The sequence below is a fragment of the Seriola dumerili genome, unplaced genomic scaffold (assembly GCF_002260705.1).
Source record: "Seriola dumerili isolate Sdu_G_001 unplaced genomic scaffold, Sdu_1.0 BDQW01000391.1, whole genome shotgun sequence".
NCBI classification, from domain to species: domain Eukaryota; kingdom Metazoa; phylum Chordata; class Actinopteri; order Carangiformes; family Carangidae; genus Seriola; species Seriola dumerili.
Window position 1 is genome coordinate 639,970 of NW_019174646.1, and position 17,895 is coordinate 657,864.

Here is a 17,895-nt window from a genome sequence, read left to right on the forward strand (position 1 = left end):
AATTGTGGATATGCAATTTTAAAGCAAAACATACATGAAGTACATTTCAAAATAATAGCAGCATTATCTGATCTTGGTGTGATTCTGCGAGGAACCTGACCGAATGGTTTATTAACCCAAGACCGGTATTTACATTTAAATAAAAACTACACACAGTTGTACTCTGCACACTGTCCTCACCAAAACATTGGTAGGCAAATGTCCCTGCCACCCACATGCAAACCTACACCCTAGGTGAACAACAATGAACTATGAAGTGAAGTAGATTTATTACTGGTTACAATTGTTAAACAATCAGTACTCGTTGGTTTTGCATCATTGATAAACTCATATGTGAAGCATTGCAAGTTGTGTTGCGTTTTGACTCAGTCCTTTTTGTACTTTGAAGATGTACAGTATCTTAAAGTACAGCATTAATTAGAAAAACACAGACAAAGCTTTTCAATACTCATCATTATGAAAAAGATGCTTTTCGGGACAGATATTGCAGATATATATACGGATATCTCATCTACTTGTTCTGATATGTAACATCTCCGGTGCCTTTTCAGTGTGAAAGTGTGTGTGTGTGGATGTCCTGCCATATAGTGGTCTCCTCAAGCTTGTAACCTCGGAGCGCCAAACTTCACTCTCAGTCATCACCACTGCCTAAAATGACTTCATTACCACGTCTGTAGTCACACCATAAAACCAGAGCGACACAAATTCTTCAAGAGTGCAACGTGCACTGGGAAAGTCAGCTCATGTTGCCCCGCAGAGGAATTCTGTTGCTCCCATAAAGTGCCACAATGACCAATCAACCGTAATTGTAGCTCAAATTTACCGCAGCACCACCCTTGCCAGTCTAGGCATCCTGGCTGGCGGCCATCTTCTTTTTCGAAGGCCTTAAATCCACCCCTGCAATTTCGGGCTCCCCTTCAGTGAACTCTCTCATTGAAAGGTCCTGCATGTGTTTGCTAAAACTGGACAAGAATGGGCTTTGATGGTGTTATTTCGGGAGAGCCTTCAGAATGCGTGGGACTGAGAAGTGCCACCCAGCTCATTGTGTTGCATCAGTCAGGAGGGAGTGAAGTTGAGGTTCCTCCAGAGACTGAAGAAATCACTTCCTCAATATCAGAGCTGCTTGGTTTTTAATCATGGAAATATCACCACATTCATGCCGATCACACTCATAGAGACAGCAGTGAGCACATCTTTGCAGAATTAATCTTTTTATACATCGTATTTTGCTTCAAGTAGTAGTTTCAACACTTGTTTGGGATCATCTGTGAGCCATCACTTTGCACTCAGAGAGTACATGTCTTATTCACATCACATTAACCAACAACTGATTTCAGTTCGAGATTTGCACTGAATTTAAATAAGAAATTGAAACCATATAGCTCAGTCATTTAAATCATCATTGGAGCAAGCATGTCATGTGACAAGAACTGTTCAAATGTCACTTCTGTCTGCTTTCTTTCTTTCTTTCTTTTTTTTTTGCTGTCCTTGGCTGTCTGCAAACCCCTCCCTAATTCCATAGTACTGTCTGAGGCTTTCCTTGGATTTGCAAGTGGCATGAGTCACAATAACCATTTAAAAGGCTTTCTCATTAACCAGAACTCCCATCTCCATGTGTTTAAACTAGGCCACTACAATTCATGTAGTGTTAAGTCTGTGAAATGCATGTCATGCTGCTATCTGTCTGTGTCTTGGTCTTGCTATTGCCCCGTCCATGTTTTACGGCGCCCACATTTATTCCGGAGGGAACGAGCTCTCCTTCCACAGAACCACAGGTTGACTTGAAGCTGGCCACAGTAAGTGCATAATTGCATGAGCTGCATTACAAATGTTTGAGATTTCACTGCACGTGATTTAATCTCTTGTACAATGCCAAAGACTTGCCTGTTTTAAAATGTTTCTAATGTGGTAGAAACACTTTAACTGCATTGCAAGGGGTCATTCTCGTGTGGTGGGATGTCGAGATATTGTTTTTATTTCTTTTGTTTTTGTGTGGGTGGGGGGCGGAGGTAAGTGAGTGCACTGCCCTCTGAGTCCTCAAAGTTGTTATATTGCATGCTTTTGCAGATTCTTTCAGCATCCTTATTTTCTCTTTCCTCATCTTAAATCTCTATCATAAATCTGTTCTTGTTTTTCTTTGGAAGGAACTGTTGGAGAAAACAATCGGCATGGGAATTGCTTGCTACTTCTTCATTCATATTATTGTTGTGATTGGATTTTTTGGTGTAATGGTAGAGGGTGCAATTTACAGCTGATGCTGTGAATCTGATCACTCTAGGACAGTAGATTAGTAGGTTTATGTAGAAGTTATGAATGAACATAATGAGCAGTTTGATGGATGTTATGCGTATAATCTTCTATAATGCATGCTGAAAATAAGGAGTTCATCCATAGGGACAATACAACTTTCTACCTTCCCATTAACTGAGCTGTGCAGGGCCAATTCATTTACCTGGCTCTTTAGTGCAAAATGAGATCTGACATGGACCTTGAATCTACTGACAGGAATACCTTCAGCAGTACTACAACCTGGAAAAAGAGCCTTTTGGGCGCATGAAGCGGAGTGGGCCCGCCTTCACCTCCAAAGTGAAAGACATGCAGATTTTCTTTGGGCTTAATGCAACAGGTGTGCTGGACTCAGACACCCTGGAGGTGATGGGGAGCCCTCGATGTGGCGTTCCAGATGTGGAGGAGTACAGCCACATCCAGGGGACACGGTGGAACAAGAATGTCATCACCTACAGGTGTGTATGTGGCCTTTAACGATGTTTAATGATCAAGATGTTATTACTCTTTTTACTACTAACATTCAATAGAATTAGCACCGAAAGATATATGCTTGTATGAAAGATACAGACATATCTGACCCAGACTGAACTTGTAAAAAAAAAAAAAAAACAGACTGGCTGTCCCTTAACCCTGCCAAATACATGGGAAACAATTTGAGCCAGCCGGCAATAAAACTGTTTGCAGAAAAGGGGAATAGCAACTGTCACAAATCATTATGGTTAACAGATTTTGGGTTTGGAACTCCTGCCTCTAAAGTTATTATGGGATTTTTAAAGTGCCAGTTTCTACATACGTGCGTGAATTTATGTAACAATCTCTCAAACATCCGTATCTATTTCTGATTTAGCCATGTCTGCTGGATGTACATGCAGAACAAATATATAATTAAAGAGAAAATAAGAAACGTAGCCATTGTCATATAAGAGTTGATTTACAAACGACTGTATAACCATACACTCATTTCATTATATTTATATTTACAAAGAGGATACTGTGTTCTGACCTTGATATTAATCAACATCAAAATGACACATACTTTGCAGCATTGGCAGGTACACCAGGGATTTGCCTCGCAGCACTGTGGACTCTCTGGTTGAGTCAGCTTTCAGCGTCTGGGCCAGAGCCAGCAGTCTGACGTTTGTAAGGTCACACACCCGCAACGCTGACATCATGGTGGAGTTTGTGACCTATGGTGGGTTTGTCTTTTGTTTTATGAAGGTCAGTCTTTAGTCTAATGAAGGACCGTGGCAGAAGATGCTCGAAAGTGCAATGAGCAGTTTGACTCATGCTCACGTTAAGAAAGATATCCAGAGATCTCTGTGTTATGTAAATATAACAGTGCAGTGGATATGCACGTGGAGAACTTCAGCAACTAACCATGGCAGCATCATCATGCACTGGCTGCTGAACACGACAGGCTCCTTGAGTTGAGGTGAACGGAGCCCTGTAATTTTCTAGTGGCATGAGAGAAAACGGTTTTCTCTGTGGTTTCTATTTCATGTTTGGCCTGGATTATGCAATGAAGAACACGGTGACTTGTATCCATTCGACGGACCAGGAGGCACCTTGGCTCATGCTTTCGGGCCAGGGTTGGGCGCTGGAGGTGACACTCACTTTGACGACGATGAGCACTGGACAGCAGGAGAGACAGGTGCCGGACTGAGTCACACTGGCACTCCGCATTCATACTGAAGGAGCTGTATAGATATTTATTTGAGTACATTTTTTTCTTTGTGTTATTGTAGGTTTCAATCTGTTTGTAGTAGCTGCGCATGAATTTGGCCATGCTTTGGGCCTGAAGCACTCCAGAAACCCAGACTCACTGATGTATCCGACCTACAGATCCTCCCGTCCAGCCAACCTATTATCAAGAGAAGATGTAGCAAATATCAACGCACTTTACAGTAAAGAGTTTTGATTCATCTCTCTATGGATATACTATACTAACCGATACAGCTATTAGAGTCATATCTTTACTCCTTTGTGCTTCCTCCTAAGTGGAACCTGATACATAAGTGTGTGCTGATGTATGTTAGGCCCAGCCAGAGGTCGTCCGAATCACTTGCCGAGGTACAACTGGAGCTCTCAGAACAACCCCTGGATGTCAGGATCACTGTTCCCTCGACTCATGCAGAACAGATGTGCTCCAGACCTGACTTTTGACGCAGTGTCCACTCTCGGGGATGCCACCTTCTTCTTCAGGGAAAGGTATGTTGATGAGTTTTAATTTGAAGAGCTCGAAGGACGTTTAAAAGTGTTATCATCTACAGCTCCAGGCATGTGTTATCCTCATTTTAATAGAGTAGAATGTGGAGTTATTAACAACTTTATAAGGTTATAAAAAGTATATTTCTCACTTTGGGCCCCTATTTTTTTTAGCTGTGTCTGACACCAGAGTCCATTTAGAAATCTTAATTTTAATGCCATTTGCAACATACAATAATCAAAATATATTTTTGATCTAACTGACAATTATTTCCCACAAGATATCTCTGGATTAAACATAATGAGCAATATGACATCAAAGAAGGTCCAATCTCCAACTTCATGCCCAAGATTGAAACACGCATCGATGCCGCCTTCTGGGTACCTCGAAGATCCACTGCTTACCTTATCCATGGTAACTATATTTAATACTTTAAATACTTAACTGCAACACTGGTTTCATTGATCTCACTCCATGCCCATAGCCACATCTAATCCCATTTTTTTATACACAGTCAAACTGTTAATTGTCCCAGTATTCTACACCCACAATTCATAGTAGATTCATATTGATAGTCACCGAATTAGAAAAGACCCTGTGACATAAAACTATCTTTATCCTTTGACAGAAGCCATGTTCTGGACAGTGAAAGGTTCTCTTGTGAAGGGAAAGCCCAGAGCACTCAGCCACTTTGGATTTCCAGTCTGGGTGCAGGACGTTGATGCAGCTGTGCACATAGTGAAAACAGGACGCACACTCTTCTTTATGCATGATATTTACTGGAGGTAAGGCAACAAGTCAACAGCACGAATCCAGTAGCAATCACTTCAAAAATATTCCCGGCTTTTCTTTGTATGCATGTTTACACATCACGGCATTTTACCTTTGATCATTTCAAAGTATGAGGATATAACATTTTTCACTGGATTTTTTTCCATTCATGAGCACATTGAATTGGAGTTTCAACATCATGAATTAGCAAAGGACATGATAAATGTATGTGTGAGTGTGTGAGCACTACAGATTGAATTAAGTCAAATTACACTCTCCTAATTTTAGCCGGAAAGGAAGAGTTTTTTTTTTTTTAATTGTGTTATATTAAATGAAAGTGTAATTCTATAAAAGAGCCAAATCTCAAAGCGCTGGTAGATATGGACCCAGCTGACCCAGATCTGACAATAACATTTCCTCTGTCAGCTGGACCTCACACAGAGAGCAAAGGGCTCGGTTTGATGACGGGATCATAAAGTTGCAACCGTACACAAATGTTTTGTCTTAGCTTTGTAGCACAAACAGATGATCATGAGTCATGACTTGTTTATTTTCAGTTACAATGAAAACCGAAGAGTTATGGATTTTGGTTTCCCAAAGTACATCAGCGAGGACTTTCCAGGAGTCAACACGACAATAAATGCAGCTGTTCATAAAGAGGGTGAGCAAATGTTATCACTGTTACCCATTGTGTTGTATATTTGCAGATGATGGAGGCTACACACTATGTATTTACAGCATAACTTGTGAGATGGAAGAAAATGCAAAAGCTTAAACATGCTCCACAACAAATTTCCTCATATACATAACAAGAGTAAAGTATGGTGGCCCTGAGAGCTCAACGCGCTGCAGCTGAAGAAAACTTTGACAAAACATGTGCTGAAAATACTCACAACACAACCACACACACAAACAAGCTGCAAGTAGCTCAGGCGACAATATGTTTGTTTCCAGAGGATACTAAAACGTGACAAGTGTTAAAAAAAACATGTGTATTTGGTTATGTTGTGTGTATTTGCAGTGCACGTGTTGATAATGTTTTCTGTATTTGCTTGTGTTCTCTTACGTTGCAGTGCAGTGCATTGAGCTCTCAGGGCCACAGTTGTAAACATACTGGGTGATGTTGTGCAGTAGTCTTATTTATGTTTAGCAGGTAGCATATCTCTGTCTGTAGCTTGAAGGGCTTTTGCAAGTTGCATTGTTATTGGTAGCACAGGAATGCTAATGTACATGCAATGTGAGCTCAGTGTAGTTAAGGTTTACAGAGCAGCCAGTTCCCCCTCTATCATTTCAACTGTATAATTTACCAATTAAAGTCCTTCATATGACATACTGTAATTTCAACTGCAAGCAAGAGTGGATATTTGAGTTCAGAAAGATGCCCATCATCGTCATCAGCATCATCATTATGACCGTCAACAAAAACGGACTGCAAAAACATTCTGGGCAGCACAACATGAAAAATGTGAAATACAGTATGTGAATCACTCTGTTTGCTTCCTGAAGGTCTGATTTTTCTTCATCTTAGGTTTCATCTATTTCTTTGTCGGACCACAAGTCTACAAATACGACTACTCCCAGAAACTTGTTGTCGGAGTTGAGAAAGCAAATTCCTGGCTTGGATGTTGAAATACTTTAAATCCGTGAACATGCAACAAGGAAATTACCTGAAAACCTTGATTAAATTAAACAGGAAGACGAAAGAAACACTGTGTTTTTCAGTTTTGAGTGAAGTTTTATTTATCAGCGGTCACATGTTGTCGAAATAAAGAAATACAATTTGAACCTGATGTGTGTGTTTTTTGGTTTGTATACCACAGTAAAATGCACCCAGCATTTACACATCAGCTTATGTCTTTTTTATCAAATCTGCATATCACTGTGGTGGAGATTGATTTACACATATGATGGCAGGCTGTAAATAAGGTTTGCCTCACGAATGGCTACAAGTTGGGTACAAGCTACTGTATCTATATCTGGTTTGTAAACTACAAAACACACGGTACACATGTCATCATTACAGACAGAAATCCCAGACGTAGTATGTAGACATTTCATTGAGAGGTTTTAACCACAAAAACCTCCAGAAAATTGAGGCAGGTAGACCCAGCTGTAACAACCAGGATTACGCACTTTTGGGCTGTGTGATTGCCCAACAACCCTGAGAATACTCCCATATAAAAAATGTGAAGCCTGCTGAAAATGTGCATTTAAAACATGGAGTTGCTCTGGTTGTTGATAACAGTTTTGGGCTCTCTGATGTTTGCGGGAATCTCATGGACTCTACCCATCGACCAGAGTCAGCAGCTGAGGCCTGAGGATGTGGAGCTGGCTGAGGTTTGTTTTGTGGGTAGATGACTGTCTTGTAGTTTATATAAGAACCATATAATTTAGATTTAGATATCTCATGACTCTGACTTTTGTTTTGAGGAACCTAGTGAAGATATTAGTTTGTTACTATGTCTATATTTATGATGATTTATGCAGATGGACGATTTATGTGGATTTGATTTGGTTCCAGTATGAAGTCTTATCTATTAATATCAGAAATTCATTTAAACTACAAATACTAAAGTGTAGTGATTATCACCTCATTTTGAGAGATAAACTGTCTACATTTATACGTATCAGTGAATTCAACTTGCATGTTTTCACTTCCTACCAAAAACAAAATATGCATATATCATGATGCCTGCTGTCTGTGTTGACCCAATGTAATAATTCTGAATTCACCTAATTCAGAATTTGCGCAGCTTCAATCTTTGTCCAGTGAACAATTTGAACCGATCAAAAACTGACCACGTCTGCTCTTTAAACTCATTTCTTTGCAACATGCATTTAACAATTGAGGTCAATAGGTGATCTACCTCATATGCATTTATGAGAAACATTTTTTTTTTATTTATCAGAAAATGATTTGTAGAAATAGTGAACAGTCCGATGTCTATCAGAAAATGCATCTGCTGTAACCTCTCATCAGTCATACACTGCGTAGTGTGGCGCAGAAAACATATAAAACACCATTTATAGTATAAATACTTTTTGGCATCTCATATGAACATAGACTTAACCCTCCTCTCACAACAGGGCTACCTCAGGAGGTTCTATAACCTGAACCCCAGAAGCAGAGACAGAGTGTCAGTGAGACGGATTCGGTCCACGTCAGCCATGGAGGAGAAGATCAGAGAAATGCAAAACTTCTTTGGTCTGACAGAGACCTGGACCCTCATTCCCTGGATGTGATGAGGGAGCCGAGGTGTGGTGTTCCAGATGTGGAAAACTAAATGGAAGAACCACACCATCACATACATGTGAGATGTTTTGTGTCGACTCAGAAACATGCATAGTTTTCTAATACATACCTTAATCATTCTGGTTTTTGCTGATTACTGTAATATTGTAAAATGGTCATTTTCTCGCATGTTGTTGGTCCATCTTTTACCGGCACACAGGATTGCTAAATACACTCCAGACATGAAGAGAGGGCACGTGGCAAGGTCCTTTTGTTCAGCCCTGAAGATGTGGAGTGCTGCAGCACCACTGAGGTTCATCAAAGTCAGCCATGGCAAAGCTGATATAGTCTTCTCCTTCGCCCGCAGAAGTAAATCTGCAAATCACTTCTGAGGAGTTACAATGCTGCTTAAAATACACTCAACACTAATTATGGTTAATCATGCCAAAAAAGATGGAGAAGATGGGATATTTTTGCAACAGTGTAAATCAGATTTTCCAGGAAACCCTGGTTCATTCACTCCTTCTGTTGTAGCTCATGGAGATTTCTCTCCGTTTGATGGACCCCGGGGTGTGCTGGCTCACGCCTTTCAGCCTGGAGAGGGGATGGGAGGAGACGTGTACTTTGATGAAGATGAAACATGGACGGCAGGGGGGCAAGGTTTGTCAGTCAAAGCATGTTTGTAATTTTGTGAGACATGACATAATTTACACAGAAAATAAAATACAAGAGCTGAAACAAGCCACAAATCTAACAGGCTAAAAATCCACCTTACCTAACACTCACTTACTTGTCTCATTTGTCTGAATAAAAATCTTGAGTTATTGGTTTATTTATTGGTTTAAAATATACATAAAGGATACACTCTTAATTTCAAGATATCTAGCTCTTGCTCTCACCTGCTTTGAATGCACTTACTGCAAGTCGCTTTGGATAAAAGCATCTACCAGATGAAATTGATGAAATATAAAAATTTGTTGCAGATTGTCAAAACTGTGCAATCTTAGTGCAGTATGTTTGTTGAATATGTAAATCAATGCTGCACCACAGTGGTCAAAAAGCTGTTTCATGACTCTGGGTTGACACCTCTGGCCACAACCCCAACCCGTAATGTCACACCAGGTGTAACAGATGGGACAGCTGCTAGAAAGCACCTGGTGTGACATCACGGATGAGGGTGTGGCTAGAAGTGAAGCTCTCAAACCCAAAGACAGCAGTGTGGCAACAGTTTTCAGTGTAATCCTGTGCTAATTTACCTCCTAAAGTGACTAATTGGACACTGTTGCTGTATTTCAGGTTACAGCTTGTTTGCTGTTGCAGCTCATGAGCTCGGCCACTCACTGGGTTTGACTCACTCCAAGGACCCCTCTGCTATCATGTACCCCAATTACAGGCATCACAGCAGTACACAGTAGTCTCTATCCAGAGATGATGTGCTTGGGATCCAAACACTGTACGGTGAGGAGCAAATTTAAAATGTAAAGTTATTATTTGCTCAAAAACCGAGTTAGAAATAATGTTACTCAATAATATGTAATGTGTTCTCAGGGAAGCCCACAACAAAACTGGAAACCCAACCTGCTCTTAAAAGGTGTGACTCAAACTCTTCTTTTGATGCAGCAGCTATGATTGGAAAGGAGATTGTTTTCTTTAAAAACAGGTAAGTTATGGTTCAATTATGATCGCAAACTCACTTGAGTACAGTTGAGATGCAGATTGAAGATTGAATCTACTTGTTTCAATCCAGGTACATGTGGATGAGAATGACAGGGACATCCTGTTGGAGTCGCCTGAGAGAGGGCCGCAGCAGCACATATTTACCGAGCATCAGTTCTCATGTTGATGCCGCTTATGACATCCCTGCCAAAGGCGTGGCGTACATATTCACTGGTAGAGTAATGGGCAGTCTGCAAAGCATCACTTAGGCCTTGTCAGCATGACAAGGCTCGATTTCCAGTAGGAGAGCACAACGTTGAGCCCAAATTACAGCCTTGTGCAACTTAAGTGTTGCACTTCATGCAAGAGGCTCATTGAGTTTGGCAGTGCCTGTGGTATGTTGCTGTTTTTCATAGTGTCCCAAAATGCAGTGACACGGCTGTGTTTTTCCAGGTCATAAGTACTGGGTGGTTCAACAGCTTATGAGATGAGAAGTTGTGCCGGCTCCATCTACGAGTACGGCTTCTCCTCCAGAATCAGGCAGGTCGACGCTGCCGTGCATGTCAGTGAATATGGGAAAACAGTCTTCTTCACAGGAGAGTTTTATTACAGGTAACTTTTTCAAAGGCCAACTTGCTTCACATAAAAAAAAAAATCACATACAAACAAATAAAAAAACAGGAGAAGTTACAGATGAAGTGAGAGAAAATATTCCAATATCAAACAGCCATCTAATGAGGTTTTTTCATGCTCATTCAGTTTCAATGCCAGACTAAGCAAATTAATCTAGGGCTGCTGCTAATGATTATTTTCATAATCTATGAATCGATCAATCATTCTCTTGATTATTCTATGAAAGTTTTGGTCTATGAAATGTCAGAAAATAGTGAAAATGTCCCTCACAATTTCTTAAAGCCCCAGTGACGTCTTCAAACGTCTTGTTTTGACTAACAGTCCAGAACCAAAAGATTATCAGTTTATTATAATGTGAGCTACAAAAAAAAGCAATCGAATATGAACATAGTGTCAAAATAATTAATTAATCAACTAATATTAACTCAAAATTACTGGATACATTATCAACATCTCATCACATTGGGTAAATGAGCATGCATGAAATAACAGACATCAAAAGAAGTTTGCACTCTAGCAGGTAACAATGTCCATACCCAAACGGGGAAAAAAATTCTAGTATGAACTGGATGAACAAAACAAGCGAATATGAATGATCCAACCTCAGGTATGATGAACGCATGAGACGGATGGACCCGGGCTTCCCCAGACTCATCCAGACAGACTGGCCTGGAATCCCGAAGAGGGTCAACGCCGCCTTTAAGTTGCATGGTAAAGAAAACAGTGAAACACAGTTATGGTCATGAACTCTGTATAATGCGGACCTGAGCAACAGGATACAAATAGAATACAGCTGAAATAGAAGTTGTAATTTCTTGTTTTTACCGGGTTTAGGTGGTGGACGGGTGGGGCTTACCGCACTGGACACACTTTTATACTGAAAACACCACTTTTCACCAGTTTTAGAACAATGTGTTACTGAAGTAGAAATGTTCTATTTACAGCTGAACTTTGCTGTTCACATCTCAATTCAACACGAGGGGATAACACACTTGACATGCACACACAATTAACATATGACAAGAAAGAGAGTCTTTTTTAACTCTTGTGATTTTTGTGTGATTTTCTGTTGACAGGTAGCATCTTCCTCCTCAGTGGGTTAAAATCCTACCAGTTTGACTTCAGACAAAAGCGAGTGTTGAATATAATTCCAGCAAATTCTTGGCTGGGATGTAGATACAGCTGATACAGTGGTGGAGTGAGTTGAATTGTTAATGGGAATACATCTTGTGTATAGTCGAGAGAGAAATAAAAGGTCATATATAATAATAATATAAAAATTATTAACATTATGTATTTGAGTTAAGACTTTTGAGGCATGTGTGTACCTGTATGTATGGTACAGAAGACTTTTAATGTGAAAATCAAGTGTATCATCAAGTGCATTAAAGATCCCATATTTTATACTTTTCCTGTATTTTATTTTGAGTGTCGATATCCATAAGAAGATATAATTGTGGTTTTAAGAACCAAAAACCATCTCAGTGTCATGGTGCGGGTAAGGCTGGAATTAAATGCAGCCAACACATAGGAATCAATTGCAAAAATGTTTATCAACTGAAGAACTTACAAAACGAGTGAACCAACAGAACAGGAAATCGAAGCACAAGAGCACACAAGGAACAATAACTGGAGACACAGGGGATACCACAGCCGCTAGAACAGGCAACATGAACAGACCGAGGACAAACCAGACATGAACAGCTGGGGGAATAACCAGACATGAACAGACAAACCGACACAGACAAAGGGGAGCACAAAGACTGTATAGACGCAAGGGGGGCGAGGGTAATTGAACACAGTTGAAACACATTAGGTTGGGGCAGACAATCACCACCCAGAAAAACAGGACCAAGACAGGAAATAAAAACATTAAGACACACAAGGAAAACAACTACAAAATAAAACAGGAAGTGACAAAATCCAAACAAACTAACAAAAAGTGTCTACCATGGCAAACCATGACGCTCAGTGTAGTTTTACATCTCCTTTCACAGGCTTCTCTCTGGAGCTCTACCAACAACAGGTCGGTGATTGGCTGACTGTTTTCTGAGTGATGGAATAAAAATACAGCAGTTTTAAGGTAAACACTCAGAGAAACCAAATCCTGCAAGGTTGGATAGTGGGTTTAGTTGGGCTGGGACATGGCTAGGGTGGCGATTGTTTTGTTGTGACATCACAAAGTTACAGAAGTCCTGATTACTCATTTTAAGGCTCAGTTTAGCCTCAATCAGTGCTTAGAGATAAAGTCATGTAACGTTGGGTATCTGCAAACAGCACACTCATGTTTACCCACCAAACTGGACTGTGGTCAGCCTACATCAGAAGGTTATCAAAAAGAGAACACTGTAAACAAAGAAGAAATTAAAAACAAATAAGTAAGGTAAGTCAATGTTTTTTTGACAGATAATTTTGTTCATCTTTAAATTTGACAATTGGGATGAGGGGCAGATTGTAGGTGTATGTTCATGTTTTCTACCAAAGACCATAATTTAAAATGGGTCAAATTAAGCAAATCAGTCTCATTACATTGTGTGCTCCTTACTATTGCAGCTTAGTTTTGTATGGTTTAGGCTGATAAAGCACATGCATCTACAGTATATTCACTCAAATATAATATACTACTCAAATGTGACAAATGATAAAAAAATATCACACAACAAAGAAAATTGTAAATGTTTGCATGAAACCAAAAACATCTCACTGCAAGAAAAAGCAAGAGGACAACAGACCAAAACACAATCTAACTGCTTCACAGATGTTTCAAAGGTGAAGTTAAACTGATCGTATCTTCTCCTCCCACTATGTTATCATAGGGGCCCCTCTTTACTCTCCTGCCCCTTCTGGCATTGGCTTGTTTTAACATTTACTGGAAAGCTCTTATTCAGCTTTTATCAGCACGACACACACACCAAGCTGTCACGGCTGCCTTTATAAGAGGAGAGTGGATGGTTGAGAAGAAAACATTTCAACAAGATGTCTCTCATTGATTTTTGGATAGTGTTGCTGGGTTGTTTGGCACTTTGTCAAGCTGCACCTACTGTTGCTCCAACGGTTTCACCAGAGGACAAAGACCTGGCTCAGGTATGTTCTGCATATATATATTAGCAGTGAGGAGCTATCAGAAGACATGGGTGAGTCTAATAGACTTAAGGCTCAGATTGTGTATTCACGTAATAAGCACAATCCTTATCGTCTCTTGCTTAAACCCTGTTTCCCCTCTGTGTGTCAGGGATATCTTTCTCAGTTCTATGGTGATGTTGGGATGACAAACTCCTCAATGCGAAGCATCACCAATGACTCCTTCAACCAGGACCTGCAGGCCATGCAGGCTTTCTTTGGCCTGGAGGTATTTACATCAGTCAATGAATCAAATATTCTATTTTCAACAGTGCTCATATCACCTGAGTGAACATGTATGAAGAAAGAAAAGCTCACCTCAATTTCATGGTTTAAAAAGATAAAACACATGAGACAGATCTCTAAAATGTTGCTTTCTTATAACCAAATATAATATGACTCCTAATAACTTCAGTACTGACAAGGGATTCATACCAGGAATCATTAAGCAGACAGCAAAAATGACAACATGTTTCAAACTTCACTTTAAGCATCTCTATGTTGTTATTACCTCATGTCATCGTCTGACCACTAGGTGACTGGCATCTTGAATAAAGAGACTGTGGAGGTGATGAAAGCCCCGAGGTGTGGTGTGTCAGACATCAGCCGATATGGACACTTCCCTGGAAAACCCAAATGGGGGAAAAGGCTAATTACATACAGGTAAGTGAACCAGAGGAGGTTATAATATTGTCAGGAGTTACATAATTGTATTTCAGGTGGTTGAGAATTTAAACATGACTCTGCCATGATAATGATGACAACAACAACAACAACAATGATGATGATGATGATGATGATGATGATAACCATATATGATTTGAACAGGATCACTCAGTACACTCCAGATCTGACCCAGAGTCAGGTTGATGCAACCATTGCTAAGGCTTTCCAGCTCTACAGTGATGTCATCCCACTGGTCTTCAAACAGGTCTACACCGGCTCTGCGGACATCATGATCCTCTTCAAGGGCGGATGTAAGTCTGGATGAAATAAGAAGTTTTTAAACACGGTTGCAACCTCTGTCAGGAATAAATAAATAAAACAATAAAAAAGTCCAAATTTATCACCTTGTTTTACAGAAATCTGACCTTAGACACGTTATTTATCCTGATTATGGTTTCATCACTGATGCCAGCTGATGTCTTGGTTTATGGGAATCCTTGTCTCTGGATGCAAGTACAGACTTGAACTCTAAAATTGTAGATTACATTATCTCCTTTGTGTTATTGCAGATCATGGAGACTTTTACCCTTTTGACGGAGCGGGTGGAGTCTTGGCTCATGCTAACTCTCCTGGACAAGGTCAGGGAGGGGACACACACTTTGACGATGATGAAACCTGGACTCTTACCCAAAGAGGTAAATATACTCCACCATGTTATTTTAGTGAAGCTGAAGCTCCCCTGTCCACTGAGGAAGAAGTATAAAATCCGTTCACGTTGTTATTGTGTTCAGGTGTGAATCTGCTGTTGGTGGCGGCCCATGAGTTCGGCCACGCTCTGGGCCTGGATCACTCCAGGGACAGACGTGCGTTGATGTACCCCACATATCAGTACGTCAACACAAACGGGTACAGGCTACCAGACGATGACAGGCGAGGGGTTCAAGCCCTTTATGGTAGGAAAAAAACAAGCTGAATTGTTGAACTTCAAATATGTCTTTATTTGCACCACATGACAGAAACCTCTATTCAACCACTAAACAAATTCCATGTGTTGCAGTTTGCAATTTGCAATTTACATTTCCATACAATGAACAGCAGAGGAATTGGAGACATTTTATATTTAATGTGGTTTGTATACTTTATAGTCAGACTGATTTTAAACATGAGCTTAAGGTCCTAAAAGTGCATCTTTTAGTTTATTTATGTCGTTGGTCGTTTGCTTTATGATGACTGAAGATTATAGTTTAGTCACTCTTAATTTTGCCACTCCATCTCCCAGGAAGCCGTTCATCAGTGCCCACACCAGTACCAAAACCAAAACCACGTCCAGAGCCTGAACCAGAGCCTGAACCAGAGCCAGAGGACCCAACGGAAAAACCAAACCCCCGAAATGAGCAGTGCAACCGTGGGCTGGTGTTTGACGCTGCTACCTCAATCCGGGGAGATCTGTTCTTCTTTAAAAACGGGTATATTCTGAAAGTATGATAATCAGTGTATTCATCTAGAACATGAGTCCTAGATCTTTTTACATTTCAATTTAAATGCCTTACCAGATACTACTGGAGAAAGAGTTCAACCTCCCAAGGAATCTCTTTGACTAGAGTGAACACAAAATGGTCTAGGATCAATTATGTCGATGCTGCCTTTGAAGTCCCACACAGGGATGTGGTGTATCTCTTTGAAGGTAATTTTCAAACGGTTTTGTTCGGTTTGATTGTGGACTGTAGTGAATGCGATGAGTGCTGTGAAGCTGTACAAGAATAACCTGCAACTGTTTCTCTACAGGTAGTCAATACTGGGGCATAAAGGCTCATGCAAAGACAATAATGTCAGGGTATCCAAAGTCTATCACCCACCTCGGCCTCCCCTCCTCAGTCAGTAAGGTTGATGCAGCTGTTTATGTGCCAACGACGGGAAAAACACTCATTTTTGTAAATAACCAGTATTGGAGGTAAGCGTTGGTCATGATCAGATTTCATTTTGTTATTCACATGACATGTGCATATTGGTTTTTAGTGGATAAAAATGAAAATAACAGAGATGTTAACTGATCACTGAAACATTTATTGAGTATGGCTGAACACAAAAAGAGTAAGAGTAAGAGTGTCTCACTTTTCTCTCTTGAAGCTATGATGAGAGCAGAAACCAAATGGACTATGGATACCCAAGATATATCACTTGGGATTTCCCTGGCATTGGCTCCAAAGTAGATGCAGCCTTTGAGAATTATGGTGAGAAATATTTATTCACATTTAACTCACTTCTTACTGGTCAAGAATCACCTTTGGTTAGAATGACAGAAACAAAAATCTGGCATTATATTGTAAGCTATACTAGTCATTATTTTTTTATTGAAGGAGTAACTTTCAAACAAATGAATGCTAATATTACTCCATATCTGCTGGATGGACATAAGTTGTTTGTACTATAATGTGAATATTATGTATTTTATTGCACAAAATGTCCAAAAAATCTGTTTATTTGTCTGAAAGTTCAGCTGCATACTTGCATATAAAATGACTCTTCCCTCCCACAGGATATATTTATTTCTCAGATGGACCCAGACAGAGTGAGTACTACATGCCATACAAGAGGGTGATGCGTGTACTGCTCAACTACGGCTGGCTCAACTGTTACTGAGACACAACTGTCGAACTCCCTAAATGTAACTGCAGTTTGCATGCATATCACTTTCTTATGATGTGGGGAACAGTTCATAGAGACAGATGTTGTTTTCTAGTCTAACTACTGCTTGGCTGCTGACGTACAGCAGAGGCAAAGGTCAGTAAATGTTTATCATTTAATCAATTCTGTAAATAATCTTTGACCTGTTTGAAAATGCTTCTGATTATGTATGGAACTTGCAAAGGAACATACTGATGGTCATTGTATTTGCTAAGACATGTTTGCACAATTTTGGGTGTAAAATAAGGGTTAAGACATCCCGGGATTACAAATAAAGGTCAAGATGGAGTTATGCAAAAACTCCTCTGCAATTTCATTGTCCCTTCTAGCCATGATAGGGCTCAACGTGCATGATTTTCTTATTTGAATACACTGTACTTTGGTTATGAAGTAGAAAAAAGTAGACAAACAATTTAAGCCATTAGTTGCTCTTGATCATGTCTCAACTGTTATGTTGTGAAATAATCCTGTCTTTTCCCTGTATGCAGCAATTTTAGAATTAGGACCACAGGGTTTGTTTAGCCACATGAGAGGAGATCCAATATAGAAAGAGAGCTGAGTCACTACTGTTTCATGAACATGGATAAAATAAGGATTTTATAGTTTGCTGTGCACACACACAGTAGAATCCAGGTTG

General features: G+C 40.0%; 2 protein-coding genes and 1 pseudogene across 2 annotated transcripts; all 3 read left to right on the plus strand.

The window, feature by feature from the left end:
• The first annotated feature begins 1,156 nt into the window (after nt 1–1,156).
• LOC111233413 (matrix metalloproteinase-20-like) lies at nt 1,157–6,895 on the plus strand. The gene is made up of 10 exons (XM_022761215.1): nt 1,157–1,183; nt 2,506–2,744; nt 3,333–3,481; nt 3,815–3,940; nt 4,035–4,193; nt 4,326–4,497; nt 4,776–4,909; nt 5,124–5,280; nt 5,824–5,927; nt 6,795–6,895. The coding sequence occupies exons 1-10, from the start codon at nt 1,157–1,159 to the stop codon at nt 6,893–6,895; spliced, it is 1,368 nt and encodes a 455-aa protein (XP_022616936.1).
• Nucleotides 6,896–7,483: 588 nt separating this feature from the next.
• Nucleotides 7,484–11,973, plus strand: LOC111233414 (annotated as a pseudogene).
• A 1,790-nt stretch (nt 11,974–13,763) lies between these two features.
• Nucleotides 13,764–17,541, plus strand: LOC111233417 (collagenase 3-like). Its single transcript, XM_022761218.1, has 11 exons — nt 13,764–13,871; nt 14,020–14,136; nt 14,443–14,570; nt 14,736–14,884; nt 15,143–15,268; nt 15,365–15,526; nt 15,853–16,039; nt 16,127–16,257; nt 16,359–16,524; nt 16,701–16,804; nt 17,110–17,541. The coding sequence occupies exons 1-11, from the start codon at nt 13,764–13,766 to the stop codon at nt 17,211–17,213; spliced, it is 1,482 nt and encodes a 493-aa protein (XP_022616939.1). The 3' UTR covers nt 17,214–17,541.
• Nucleotides 17,542–17,895: the final 354 nt, after the last annotated feature.